Source organism: Danio rerio, chromosome 10, assembly GCF_049306965.1.
Source record: "Danio rerio strain Tuebingen ecotype United States chromosome 10, GRCz12tu, whole genome shotgun sequence".
Taxonomy (NCBI): Eukaryota; Metazoa; Chordata; class Actinopteri; order Cypriniformes; family Danionidae; genus Danio; species Danio rerio.
In genome coordinates this window covers 17,226,311-17,241,103 of record NC_133185.1, presented here as the reverse complement: position 1 = coordinate 17,241,103, position 14,793 = coordinate 17,226,311, and the positions used below count along the sequence as shown (strand labels likewise).

At 33.3% G+C, this 14,793-nt stretch overlaps 1 protein-coding gene across 2 annotated transcripts in view; it reads right to left on the bottom strand.

Annotated features, from left to right (window-relative positions):
• The window catches only part of si:dkey-88l16.3, a 74,451-nt gene that overhangs the window by 55,700 nt on the left and 3,958 nt on the right, over positions 1 to 14,793 (bottom strand). For both annotated transcript variants that reach the window (XM_073914494.1, XM_073914495.1), the window contains exons 5-15: positions 14,297 to 14,416; positions 12,402 to 12,527; positions 12,118 to 12,321; positions 10,523 to 10,691; positions 10,278 to 10,446; positions 7,837 to 8,065; positions 7,635 to 7,754; positions 7,324 to 7,542; positions 2,452 to 2,772; positions 2,163 to 2,381; positions 1,920 to 2,087 (exon numbers count right to left, since the gene is read on the bottom strand). In XM_073914494.1, coding sequence (XP_073770595.1) covers positions 1,920 to 2,087; positions 2,163 to 2,381; positions 2,452 to 2,772; positions 7,324 to 7,542; positions 7,635 to 7,754; positions 7,837 to 8,065; positions 10,278 to 10,446; positions 10,523 to 10,691; positions 12,118 to 12,321; positions 12,402 to 12,527; positions 14,297 to 14,416 — 2,064 coding nt within the window. The remainder of the gene's footprint in view (positions 1 to 1,919; positions 2,088 to 2,162; positions 2,382 to 2,451; positions 2,773 to 7,323; positions 7,543 to 7,634; positions 7,755 to 7,836; positions 8,066 to 10,277; positions 10,447 to 10,522; positions 10,692 to 12,117; positions 12,322 to 12,401; positions 12,528 to 14,296; positions 14,417 to 14,793) is intronic.

Below are 14,793 nucleotides of genomic sequence, written 5' to 3'. Positions count from 1 at the left end.
TACGTTGTTACACTCTTAACAACAAAATTAACATGACATAAGGAACTGTTTATTTTCATTTTGATATTAACTTAACAGACACAAATATTAAGGAATCATGTAGCTACTTATTTATAATGACCATTATCTTCACTGTATGCATTATTATAACAAAACGGAGCCTATAACATAACTGCCTGCTTTCATTTTCATTGAAAAATATGTCTTGTTTACTGAATAACACTTTTAATAATCAATGACAACGATTGACACAATAGGTTTATACAATAGTAATTGTAATTAAGAAATATTAATATTAAGTAATATTATTTTGAGGCAATCAGTCAAATGTGCAGAATAAGTGTACATGTAGGGGTGTCGAAATTAATCGTTTCTTCGGTGCACTGCGATGCAGATGCGGACAATTCGGTATCGGTTCAGTAATAATCATAACCAATTATTACTGACGTCATTTACCTCATATGCGCTCTGTCGCGAGAGAGGCGAGCGCGAGTATTTACAGCTCTTTAACTACTTAAAACTCGTAAACTATGCACAATTTCACTGTGTGTGTTTGTCTTTCACTGACATATACAACAATAGCCCCTATTTCACTGAGATCGAGAGAATGAAAGTAGCCTACTCCATTTCTCTTTTTCTCTCTCTCTCGCTCTGTCTCTCTCTTTCTCACACACACAGTGGCCCATTTGACCTGCTGGCGTGGCTTTTCTTCTCTTCTCGTCTGTTTTACAGTGTTACTTTTGCATACAGAAACGAGTGCGTGTCTGCAGAGATTTCTCCACCGTGTCTATCATACATCAGCTGTGAGATCGCCGCTGCCGCCTGCCGCTTATCAGTGTCACTCATCTGTAAAGAGCGCAGCACACAAGAGCCAATCACAACCGTTTTTTTTTTTTTTGAGGGTGTGACCAATCAAAGGGGTGTAAGAACTAGACAAGGATCAGAAATTGAGCTGGATATTTATATTTGTTTATATTATTTGCTAAATGCTCGTTTTGTTTAAAGGTACAGTTTATATATCTGACTGTTTGTATTAAATGACAAAATTGTATTACAAATAGTATATAAATATATTCATACATTTTAATACAAGAACTGCTGCTGTGAAGAAAATATAAAACTGTGTATGGAAAGCACCGTCAATGCACCGTGATGCACCGAAATATCGAATTGAACCGAATCGATGGCATGATAATCGTAACCGAACCGTGAGACTAGTTTAGGTTCACAGCTCTAATTACATGGTTATATAAATTAATATATTAACATATCTTTGAACTCAGCCAAACAGGTTACCTGAGAAAAAGTAAAAGATTAAAAAGACAAGAGTAGTTGGACAGACATTATGATTTAAATATCACGTTTAACAACTATAGTGAGATTAGATCCAGCAGTTGATCTTTAATGAACTGTCCAACATACGCTGCTCTCACCTGGGGAGTTGTGCTCATAGCATCCGCTGACTGCCTAGAGCTCAGACGTGCGGACACGCTGAAGCATGCAACAGTGTGTGTGTGGTCACGTGATGTCCGTTTTCAGCAATGTAGTGTAGACAGTTGTTTTAAAAAAAACTCTAGGTGAAATGCCAGTGCGGACGTGGAGGGTTTTCATTCTAAAACACTAAAACTAAAATGTATTCGTGTAAATGGGGTCTAAGTCCTCCTGCTCTGAGCTACATGCCCCCTCGCAACAATTCTGCTTTTGTTCATTTTGTTTTTGCGTGGTTTTATTCATTTAAATGCACGTTATTCGTGAACTAAAATATTTGGCTTTTTAAAAAATAAGTCTGCATGAATTCATTGAAGTCATTTATTTTAAAACGCATTATAAGCAGCCCAAGAGCCTTTATAAAAAGTCTGTTATACAGGATTCAACAAACTCAAAAAAGGGGAAAAAAAGGTGAATACGTCAAAGCATACCTGCTTTTGCACACATGTGCAAACATGAGACTTCATCAGACCCATCTGGACAGTCTCTCTTCCCATCACACCGCTGAGATCGGCTGATACACACTGTTGATCCTGGACAAAAGACTTGAGGACTTTTGCAAGTGACTTCAGTAGGAGGCACATCTTTGGTCACTATCTCTGAAATTACCACAAATAAAACAAATAAACACCACAAAAACATACGAAGGAAAACCACACAAGAATATTACAAACCTTGTTGGACTTCCCTAAGAGCAACAGACAAGCTAACAACCCCATTCTCCACCGCCACTCCTGAAACACGAGCACCATCTCTGCGATTCCAAATGGTCAGGATGTTGTTGAACAAAGCCACCATGTAGGGCTCATAAGCAGACATGATGAAGCCAGGAACAACCCACTCCTTAGAAGCAGAGTACTTCCTCATCTTGAGCAGACTGAAAACCTGCAGGTCTATAGCAAACAATCAAACATTCAGCTGAGAAACAGAAATGGGTCATTCAGAAAGGAAAAGGGCACTTACAAGTCTCTGTGGTCCAAAGGAAACTGTTCCCTTTTCTGTCAAATGCAATCCGGTCAATGGAATCCTCCTCAAAGGTGTAAATGGTTTCAGCATTTCCACCAATCAGACCCAGCTTCATTCTCATAATCTGCTGGCCCTCGAGCCAGTACAGCTTTCCTCTTTGCCAGTCCACAAACAGGTCTTGGATTGCAGATCTTCCTTGATATAACTGTCGGGAAATGCTTTGGTCAAGTGGGCCAATGGTGGAAACACCAATGGAAAGCTCGTCGCAGGCCAACCAATACAGATTTCCATTTCTCTGGTCAACTCTGATGATGCATGCTAAATGACAAAATAAATCGGAATTAATTTGATTTGTTTACACAATCATCATACAAACTCAAAGCTACTGTATATACAACAAAGGTCAAAATGCTTAAATTCGAAGATTACTTATTTCTATTTGAATACATCCTATTAGTAAAGTATGGTGGCAGAGGTGCAAAATAACACATGCAAATAAAAATAAATAACAGCAAATTAAGAAAACTCATTCATCGGTTTGACAGCACGTCCTCACAATGCAAAGACAAATAGCAAACATGCTGTAAATCTGCACAACACAAAATCTGCACAAAACAAAAGAAACAAGTGCAGTAAGCACTTTGTATGAGCATTATTGTCCTTTCCATCAAAAGCCTTAAGTGCCAGAATAAGTTTAAATATGATCTACATTTATTTTGATCTTGTTTCAACAACAAAATCATTAATTTCATGTATTTAATTGCATTAACTTTCAAATATTTAGTTGAGGACATACAGGTAATTTAGCCATTTACAATCGTGTTTTACAGTTACTAATTTTCACTTAATTTAGGCTAATAATATGCAAAAGACAAAATGGAATGTTAGAGTATAAAAAAACAACAAAACACATCAATTTAAGGTCACCTGCAATATCGATCAATAATTACTGCACAATAAGCAAATTCCAGCCAGGTCTGTAACTTTTTTTCAGTTGATGCCCTTGAAACATTACTATTGTGGTCCATGCTATTGTGTTGTAAGGATTTGCATTGGGTTTCTTAATTTGCATGTGTTGAGAATTTACAGCGAGTCTTCTCTATTTGCATTTACATTGTGAAGATTTCAAAGATGTCAAACCGTTGAATCCATTCTTAAATTGCTAGTGTTTTTAATATTTGCATGCATTTCTTAAGTTTCAGCACACTGATCTTTCTCTGCCATGGTAACGAGTATTTGTTTGTTTATTACCACATCAGCAACTTCAATCAATAGATATAAAATCAGGTGGTTATCGCAAAACAAAGACTGACAGCCTTAACAGCAGCCCGATGTGAAATGAAACATGGGGTATAAAACTGAAGGGCGTTATTCTGCTAAGTGCCATGATGCACTTTTACTTTCTTAATTACTTAACACAAAATGTAAAAAAAAAAAAAAAAAAAAAAAAAAAAAAAAAAAAAAAAAAAACCAAAGATAGTTCTAAGCACTAATAGTTTATTTTGGTAAAGGAGAAGCTGACAAAAACTAAAAATGGCTGAATGGAGCATACACTAACCTATATAATTTTTAGTCACAAGGTGACACCAGAGTAAAAAACAATAGCATGACAGACAAGCATAAATATGGATGTGAATGTATTGATTGGCAAGATGATTCCAAGTACAAATTAATCAGTGACTTACCAGTCAAAATAAGCAATTCCAGACAGCTGTGTAATAGAGTACAATTGATGGACTGCTGTGCGTTAGCGTTGTCACTATACTGGAATTTGGTACCAATCGATAATAAAATTAAACATGTACATTTCCTGCAAACATTTGAGCGTTGTTGAGCATGTTCATGTAAACAGTGCTGATTTGCCATTGTGTTCATGTGCTCAACATAAATGACTGTGATAGGCCATGAAGGTCTTCAGTTCACCGAACTCACCTCTGTTTACGGAGTGTAACCACAGATCCAGGGACACTGGAGCTTTTCAAAGTCACGTCAAGCAGCTGGTTTGTCTACAAGCTGACGTACGAGCAGATGAATATCGGCTTTGAAATTCTCCTGGGTCCCTGTATCTGTGGTTACACTCAATAAACGGAGGTGAGTTCAGTGAACTAGATGGCCAATCACAGTTATTTCTATTGAGCATGTGAACAATGTCAAATAAGCAGTATATGAGAACGTGCTCGACAGCGCACAAATGTCCGCAGGAAATGGGCTTTTTTTTTTTTTTTTAAATTTTAGTATCTTTTGGTACCAAATTCCAGTATCTTGAGAACCCTATCGTGCATTAAAATATTTTAAATGCTTGACACACAGGCACATGGTAAGCCACTGATGATTCCATGGCCATTTGTAAAGTTATAGACAAGTTCAAACTAGTTCTGCTCTTTGCAGAGCAATATTTGACAATTACGACAAGTTTAATCAACCTGCTTTGACTCTGTCACAAGCAGAGATATCACAAGCATGTGAGAGTGATCGTATGTGCATGTAAATGACACACGCATTGACTGTAAATCAGGCGTTTAAACTGACCAAACATGTTTTGCATGCTGCCAGAACAACAATGCAGAAGCTGAAAAGGCTCCGCCACCATCTGGAAGCAGCATCTCACAAACATTTAAATGAGTTCTTTGCATGAACCAGAAATTGCTGCAGACTTCTATTCCAGTATTTTGATGCATTTCCAACTGAAAAGGAATACCGAGTATGGGGAAAGGGCTACTCTTCATTTGTGTATAGTTCTTCTAACCTTTTACTCACTCCAAACATTTAAAAAGACAATGGCTATAAGCAAATTCAGCAGTCAGAGTGGTCAGATTTTTGATTAAAGATTTCCTAAATAAAACATCTTCAGGAGATTAAGGCTGAAAATACACAACTAAACTTATTATAAAATATATGTGTATTGCAAAAGCATAATAGCAGCCTTGTAATGTAATGTATTTTTTATTTAATGCCATGTCAGCAACAAAGGCTATTTTCATGGCAGGAACATTTCAGTAATAAATATACAATAAAAAAAATTTAAAAAAAATCAATAAACAAACGAATACATAAATTAAATTTGTGATAATACATGATAAAAAAATAAATAAAATAAAAACTATGTTAAATTAGAAAAAAATAAACCGTCTTCGAGGTTCAGTGGTCAAATTTTCTAATATTTGGTTGCCTTTTTTGGAACATGTCAAATCTCTGAGACTTGAGGCAATTACTGGGGAGTGAATGGTTGCCATTCTTGCATTTTTGTTTTGATCTGTGCTTCCAGTTGAGTATTAGTGCTGCTGATATAGCACAAACATACAACTTTTTCTTGACATAAAACCACAAGTTTTAAGAATGTGCCACCCCCCAGCCTATTTAGTTTAATACATTCACTTTTCTCTCGCTTTTTTTTTTTTAAATTTCTTTTCCTATTTTTTCTATTTGTTTATTTTATTTTATAATTACTGTTTATTTTACTTAATACACCATGCTGTCAACCTCAACGTCTGGTACAGACCTGTTTATATGCTCAATTTAAAAATTGATTTATGCACATCATAGAGTGTTTTTGCATGTCATATACTGTCGCACAATATGAGGATTATAGTGTGGTTTATTTATTATTTTTTTATTAATGTTGTACTGTTTTATATATATATATATATATATATATATATATATATATATATATATATATATATATATATATATATATATATATATATATATATATATATATTTTTTTTTTTTTTTTTTGTACTGTTATTGTCTCTTTTTACTTTGTTAACTGTCAAAAAAATCTAATAAATAAATCTTAAAAAAAAAAATTATAAATCTAAAATCTTTTCTGGTGTCACTTTGCTAAAAATGTCCTTAAAGGTGCAGTAGGTGATTGTCTTCAGAAACATTTTTGTTGTGCTGGTTGAAAGTCTCTTCACAGTCCAATAGTAATGATTACAGTAAATGATCTAAATGTGTTTATATGTATTTTTATATTCTGGTAGGCATAAAACTAAAAATTTAATCATCCAATTAAATAGTCAGGTCGACATCTCCCATAATTCCGATAAGTAGTCCAAACTGTGTGTCAACAAATGTAGATTTGGGCTTCAGTGCATCTGTTTACGCATGTCCATCATTAACGTGTGCACGCTTAGTCATACACAAGACAGTCACTGCAAAATCAAATGCTGAATTGAAAATTTTTATACTTCTGAATCAATATTGGAGTTACTTTAGCCGCTGAAGGAGGGATGGCACCATAACTGAATATTTCTGTTAGACAGGTAATGTTCTGTTTTAAAACTATTTTAGCTTCGCGCAGAGCTGACGCAGATGTTGTTACAAATGGGTTATATGCAGACGTGTTGTTCAGCCACTGAAATCTCCCAGTGAAAGATTAAGGTGACTATTTTCAGTTTCATAAGGTACTTTACAGCATCTATAATGTAGATTTATATTCAGTTTAACAGCAAAACATCAGTAAATAGTGCTATTCTGCCCAGCCTTCTTAACCATGCTACTCTGAATATTCGCTCTGAAATAGCATGTCAGTGTGGCTTAGTAATGAGTGTAATTCCTGCACGCCGCCGAGCCAACCTCTACACACACTTCTAACTTCCGAAGGAAATTAACTAGTGAGTTGTCTGCTGTCGTATTGCTGACACGTTTGCGATTTCAGGAGTCGTGGGTTTGAAACAGTCCTTCCCCTGCAGTCCAAAGCTAATATGCTTAAAGATTAGCATTTTGTCAGATCTACTACTGCACCTTTAAGAGAGTTCATTCAATAAAATTTCTTTATTGAATCATAAAAGCAGGACAGTCCAGTAAAATGTGTTTCAATAGGAGCCTTGTAAATAGTGAAATAGTGAAATGTAAACAACATACCAGGTTTTAACGTCAGAATGTACTCTGACAAGTCCTCAGAGGGCATATTAGTCTTTACGTGGCCCGTGCCATTGGACCAAATCACCAATCCTTGCTGCCAGAACATGTCAAAGGACTGGATGTCTTCATTTGATGTAAAGAGTTCAGTTTTCACAGGAGTCCTCCCTGTAAACTCCAAGCTGTATATAGCCATGGACGTTGCATAAGCAACCTTAAAATCTGAGAATGATTTAAAAAAAAAAAAAAAAAGTAAATAAAAAAACAACAACAACTGATGACTGAAATGCAAAGACACTAAATAAGCAACACACTTTCACAAGATCCATAAGGCATGGGCAATGCTCCCTCCGGACACAGACAGGTGAATCCAGTGTCACTGTTCTTAGTGGGCAAACACAGCTGGCAGCCTGAGCCTTTACACGCTGAAAAACCTATATGAAGGAAACGCGATTTACTTTAAGCTTGAAGCAAACGGTGTAACCACTTTCAATGTGAATAGAGAAATGAACTCACCTTGGGGTTGCTGAAGTGGATGGTAGACGGTCAGAGAAGGAAGAGACGCTTTTATGATGAATCCATTTTGTTTGGCAGCAGGCTGATTTTGAGGAGCTTGCCAGAGTCGTTTGTCATCGGCCCAGTAAAACCAACCATTAAATACGGCTAGCGCTTGAGCAGGACTTCCTTGAAACACATCCCAAAAGGTGTGCCGCCCAGTGCCATCTGTCCTGACACTCTCAACTGACTGAAATTATCAATTAAAGATAAACAAATGCATTAAATAAATAGGACAAATATCAGTTATATAGACATTTCTTTAGTAACTACCTGAAAACATATTTTATAGTAACAAATGTAAACTTTGTTTTATAGTTTTTAAGTTTAAAATAATGAGAAATTAATAAAACTTTTCAAATTTAATGGTTTCAGTTTACAACACATGATGTTCATAAATAAATATCAATGATATCTGGTCAACATACCATAAAACTGATTAATATTGGTTGAAATAGACTTGTTCGCTATACTACGATTGTCAAAAGCACAGACATCGTTCCCATTGCTCGATATTGGAAAAATTTCAAATTGCAATGTTTTGTTTTGCGGTGATGTATATTATGAAATGAATTTCACCAGAAGATTTAAATGGTTAGACTAGGGAGATCTGCATATAATAAAATTAATTACAATCAAATATAAATATGACAGAGCAAAAACTAAAGCGAAATAAACAGTGCTTTGTTTTTCTGTGGAGTCTAACAGTATTGCAGTGCAAATAGTTAATCAAATGTAATATAACATGAGCATCATTGTATAAAGAACTTTATACAATAAGATTAAAACAATAGCTTTTTAATATCTAATTAATAATCTAATCCAGCAATGTAACTGTTGCGGAAACGCACATCATGATACCGAAGCTCAAACGATCTGTATTGTTCAGCCCTAGTACCAGTCAGTGCCAAATATTTAACATTTCCAATTCCTGCTAACATTTCACCATGTACTTAAACACTGCTGACTGGCTAATGTGCTCACATGCTCAACAGATATGCCTGTGACTGGCTGATAAGCTCATCGCTTCACCACCCTTCAAGCGCAAACACAGATGGACAGAAATTAATATCATGTATATAAAAGTCCTATTGCTGTATTTGTTTTATTAATTTTTATTTAAAAATATTTTTTTACCATTTTATTGTTATATTTTTATCGTTTTTTTTTTTTTTTTAAATATACAAACATATAATGTATATGAAAAATAGAAGTCCTATCAGCAAAGAGATCTCATCAAATATTTAACAAAAACAAGAAAACTGCAGAACTCTTGAATCAAAGCTAAACTCTTTTACCCTCTTCTAAGCATCTCCCACCTCTCCCCGTTTCCCTGAAGTCTTTAATGAATATGCAAAGATAAATCAAGACACATAAATAATAAACCAATTGAAAAAATATACAAATAAATAAAATGAATGAATAAATATATAGAAATAATAAATATATGTTTATATGTAGATACTAAAAGCCTCTCTTTCTCCTTTTTGAACTTCTAGCAAGCAGGTCCAGAAAAGTTAAGGTTCTCAATGAAAGACAGTATTGGTCTCCATGTTCTGTTAAGAGTTTAGTTATCCTTTAAAACAATACCTCAGTTTCTCAAGATAGATGCAATGTAGAACCTCTCTAATCCAATGTTCTAATGAGTGCCTTTTTGCTGTTTTATATGCATTTATAATATTGTTTAACCTGCTCTGTTAAGTTACAATCATTGTTACTTTCACTGTTTTTTTTCATATTTGCCTGTTTGTTATTAAAATTTTAATAATAATAATAATAATAATAATAATAATAATAATAATAAAGATTCACATTGTTGATTGGTTTTAAAGTGGATACTACTACTACTAATAATAATGCTTTTTATTTAAAGGGTCTTCATGACACTCAAGGTCACCGTACAGGACAGCTAAAACAACAAATTCAAATAAAAACACAATAAAACAATAGAATATAATACAAGTTTTAAAAATGCAATCGGGTCAAAGAGAATAGTCTGTTGTATACAGATGTGTTTTGAGTCTGGACTTAAATTGTGAAAGAGTCTAAATTACGGAGATCATGAGAAAGTGAATTCCAAAGCTGAGGAGCAGAGTGGCTGAAGGATCTGCTCCCCATGGTGACAAGGCGGACAGAGGGAACAGTGAGGTGAATGGACGAAGAAGACCCGAGTAATTGACACAAAAGGATTTCAAAAGACCTGATACTTTTGACTATCCTATCTTAGACCACCTATTTAAACGTATTATTAATTTATCTTTTATTTAATCCATTCATTTTTTTAGTTGTTTGTGCATTTGGCCTACTTCTGTAAGTTATATTGCTTGGCAAAATATAGAAAAACTGATGAATCTGAAAATAATGTGATGTTCTGTGGTGTGGCTTCTCCAAATGTTACTTACCATCTTGTGCACACTGATCCAGTAAAGCCGTCGTGCAGAGACATCTAGCGTAAGGCCTCTCGGTAGCTGTGCAGTAACAAAAACCAGCGTTTTCCGATTCATTCCGTCCATATCAACCCTCTCAATGGTCATCTCTCCATTCACTCCTTTATTCATCCAAAACATAAAACTACGAAGAGGGGGGAAAAGTGAGATATAATTGTGCTAATCAAAGCAGCAACACATTTAAAAAGAGCAGTTTTTACCCTTCAATCGGGCTGAGGACTAGATCACTTGGGTCCACTCCTTTTGACATTAACATGCCTACAGCACTGCCATCAGCTGCACCTGTGTAGATGGCTTTCTGGGTAACACTCGTCCAGTACAGCTGACCAGTGAGCCAGTCGACTGCAAGACTCTTCACACCCCATTGGCCTAATGAAAGTTTTTGTAGATTTTTTTTTTTAAAGAAATGACACTGCTTAGGTAAAAATTAACAGTTTGCACTACACTTCCACTGTGGACTGATTATGTTAAGAAATAAGCACTTTTTGCATCACAAGTTATCTAAAATTGATTAAATATGCAAAATAACCATTAATTATATATGCACTACTTTGAATCCATTTTTAGCACAAAAAAATGTACTGGTTCCAAATAGAGTGCAACATTATAAACAATATCTTGTTATGATTTACATCATAAATGTGTATTTATTTGTTTATATTTATTTCTGGGAGGTTAAAAAGCACAGATGAGTCAACAAAAGAAACCCAATTTAATTTCCATAATATTCAAGTGGGATTTTAGACAAAATGGTCAGATGAAAATGTGTCTGGCAATATACAGCAACAAAATTCCAAACGCAAGTGAACATTATTAATAGTCTTTAAAAGTATAACAGGTTTTATTTCAGCAGATCAAGCCGAGCATTTATAGCACAAAAATTGGACCATACTTTAGAGACAGGTTTCAAATAGTGCCATTTAAATGAATAACAGCGACTAATCTTGTACAAAATAAAGGTTTGTATTTACAATGAGTGAATATTTATAATTAAATTAAATATAATAAAATGTGCATAATCATGCTAATTATGCATGAACAAATCAATCTATAAAAAACTATATACAATATAAATGTGATTAAAACTGAAGTTGATGATTAAAACTAAAGTTTGGTGCATCTAAAAGCTGCCAAGTTGAAAACTTCTGGTTTAGTGCAGGAGGTAAAAAATTTTATTTGAGAAATTTGAGAAATGATATTAAAAAATAAGTATTGTAATCTAAATTAATAAACAACCAATGATGATAAAACACTTCTGTATGTTGGATTTTTTGTTTTACATTACCCTGAAATAAAATGTCTTTGAAAACCTAGAAAACCCAAAGCCCAATTGACAAGTGCATGAAAAATTAAATAAAATATTAACACTTAAAATTAACACAATTAACACAATTAACACAAATTCTAACACTTAACAACAAATTATTATTCTGTTATTAATAAAAAATTATTATTGTTATTGTTATAATTATTATCATCATCCTTTGACAAACTTTTGCTCTAATAATAATAATAATAATAAATGTTATTGACAATCATTTATTGTTGTTGCTATTGTTATTATTATTAATATTTTTATTAATTAACATCACCAAAAAAAAAAACATCTGTAAAAATACTTTGCATTGTGTCAATTGACAAGTGCATGGAAATAAATAAATAAATAAAACATTTATTGTTGTTGTCATTATTATCTTTATAAAAATAAATTTAAAATATTTTAAAATATATTAATTCCATGTCAAACCTTAAGCATTTATACACCAATTTATCTGCAAACTGTGACTCATCTAACCTGAATACAGAACTGTACTCTTCCGGTTATACGTCTTAAAGATGCCTCCATTTCCATCAGCCCAGTAAATGAGGTTCCTCTGGATATCAGAGGTCATGGCTACAGGTTCAGTCTCAGTTGTAAAGAGTGGCTCAAACACTCTGGTCTTTACATTCACTAACCCGACGAGACCCTTCCTTGTGGTCAAAATCTTCATCACAGGCCCTTATAGAAACAAATTTGATATTAGTATTTTTGTACACGTTTGACATTAACAATAACAGCAAACAGACCGTGTTATTTACCTTGGGCTTCACAAGAGCCATTGCCAAGAGGTTTAAAACCATTCGCGCACTGACACCGATATGACCCTGGTGTATTTGAACACAAGTGCATACAGGGACTAACAGACTGGGCACACTCATTGACATCTGCAACAAAACAATCCATATTAAGTGAACAATAAAAACTATTCAAATTGTTTCCTACTTTCCATAAATTAATAGTAACCATTAAGTAGTTTATTGGCAAGAGCTTTTGCCAATAATTTATTTGCATTTAATGAAAATGTCATAGCAAAATTGTATGTTTATGTATATATATATATATAAACACTTAAACTTAAAACTAAAAATATAGGTTTATAAACAAAAGGATGAACAAACAATACATACAATAAAATGGTTTAAGATCTACTTTAATAAAAATGTGATGGGCAAAGATTAAACATGATTAATCGCATCCAAAAAAGTTTGATTTTACATAATATATGTGTGCAGTATATAAATAATGTGATGCACACATGCATAGAAACAAAACTATACAAAATAGTTACATACACGTATTTAAATGAATACATCCCAAATAATTCCCAAATATTTGCATGCATGTGTTTTTATATGTGTACATATACACCCACACAGTACATCCATTCAAATTATGTTTAAAACTTTTATATTGGATGAAATTAATCACCATTAATTTGACCAGCACTAAAAATAAAATTCAAACACATAAAAAAATAATTTGAAGTCTAATGGATTAACAGTGGATAGACTAATACATACACTTATAAATATTTATTGGAGTAACTAAATTAAGATAAGTGTGCTGCAAACAATTTTTATGGGCTGAATTTAAAGAAACAAATACAATTTGTAATGTTCAACTTAATTTGTTTGTTTAAACTCAGCTTATATAAATTGTTTGCAACAATTTGCAATGAACCACTTTTTTTCAGTCTACTGCACAATGTATTTATAGTGCACTAATGTATTCATTAGACACCAACAAACATTCTTAAAATATTAAAATTTATAAAACATTAAAATATTACTTTGATCACTACGTCAGTAGAAAACAATATTGCAACATTTATTGTGAATTTGATATATGCTATCATCCTAACTTCTTAAACTAATCATTATTATTATTATTATTATTATTATTATTATCATCATCATCAACATCATCATCCTCATCAACGCTTAATTTATTTATTTGGAATTTAATGCCATGTCAGCAACAATGGCATTGGCAAAAACAAATAAATTTCTTTATCCACCTATGTAAAAAAAAAAAAAAAAAAAAGTACAATTGCTGAGCAATTTGCTTTCAAAGATAAGAAAAAAATTCAAATATAAATGAATCAAAAATAAATTAATTTTGTTCAGCACACAACAGTAGTGCTTTCACAGAAGTTTAACCAGCTCATTGCCAGCGAATCTAATATGACCTGCAATCCAACTTCGTCTATCACATTGATGTTCTGTCTCATTTGAGCATTTAAACCGAAATTATGCAGTTTTAAATTTGGAAACATTATTTCTTTAACAATTAAAATGTTTTTAAATGACAATATAATGCTTTTTTTTTGTTTTTTTCAATCTAGAGCAAAAAGTAACAAGATTCAGAAGACGGAAATTTCTCCAGGTATTGAACCAATTGCTACAAATCACAGATACAAGACGTTCTTGTTCACTGTCTTTTTATAATTAGCCAAGTTTATTAATTGTATATGAATTCATTTGTTTATATTTATTTCGGAGACTCAGGAAGGTAAGGACAACAGGTGGGCCAACATAAGGGATCCAAATTCATTTCCATTTTCTTTAAGTGATACTTTATACAAAAAGAACAGACAAATCTGGGTCTGGCAATGTATAGCTATCTTACACCAAATCAAACTCCATAACTGTACCTTCACAATCACGTCCATTTGCAGATAGAGTCATTCCAGCAGGACAAGAACACAAAGCTCCCCAAAATTTGTCAGTGCAAAAATGGCTACAGCCACCATTTCCAACAAGACAACTTTTACCTGGATGACAGGAAAAAGTCAAACACTTGGCATTGAAAAATAGTTTTAACATTAATACTAATAATACTAATGGCTGCTGCTATTACAAAAATGACAAAAAAGTTGTTAAAAACATGAATAAGCATAAATATAAATGTTCAACGTAAGGCTGCACAATATCGGATAGAAAATTGACGTATGTTATTCTCCTGCAATACATATTGGGATTGGATAAATGGGATTTCATCTGCATAAAATATAATAAACCAAAATCACGAAACATTGGTATATACAGTAGAACAAAGATACAAAGGATTGGGGTACACAAATTAAATGCAATAAACTCAGTATAGTCTTCATTGTTTGTGTGTGTGTTTGTCTCTCTCTCTCACACACAC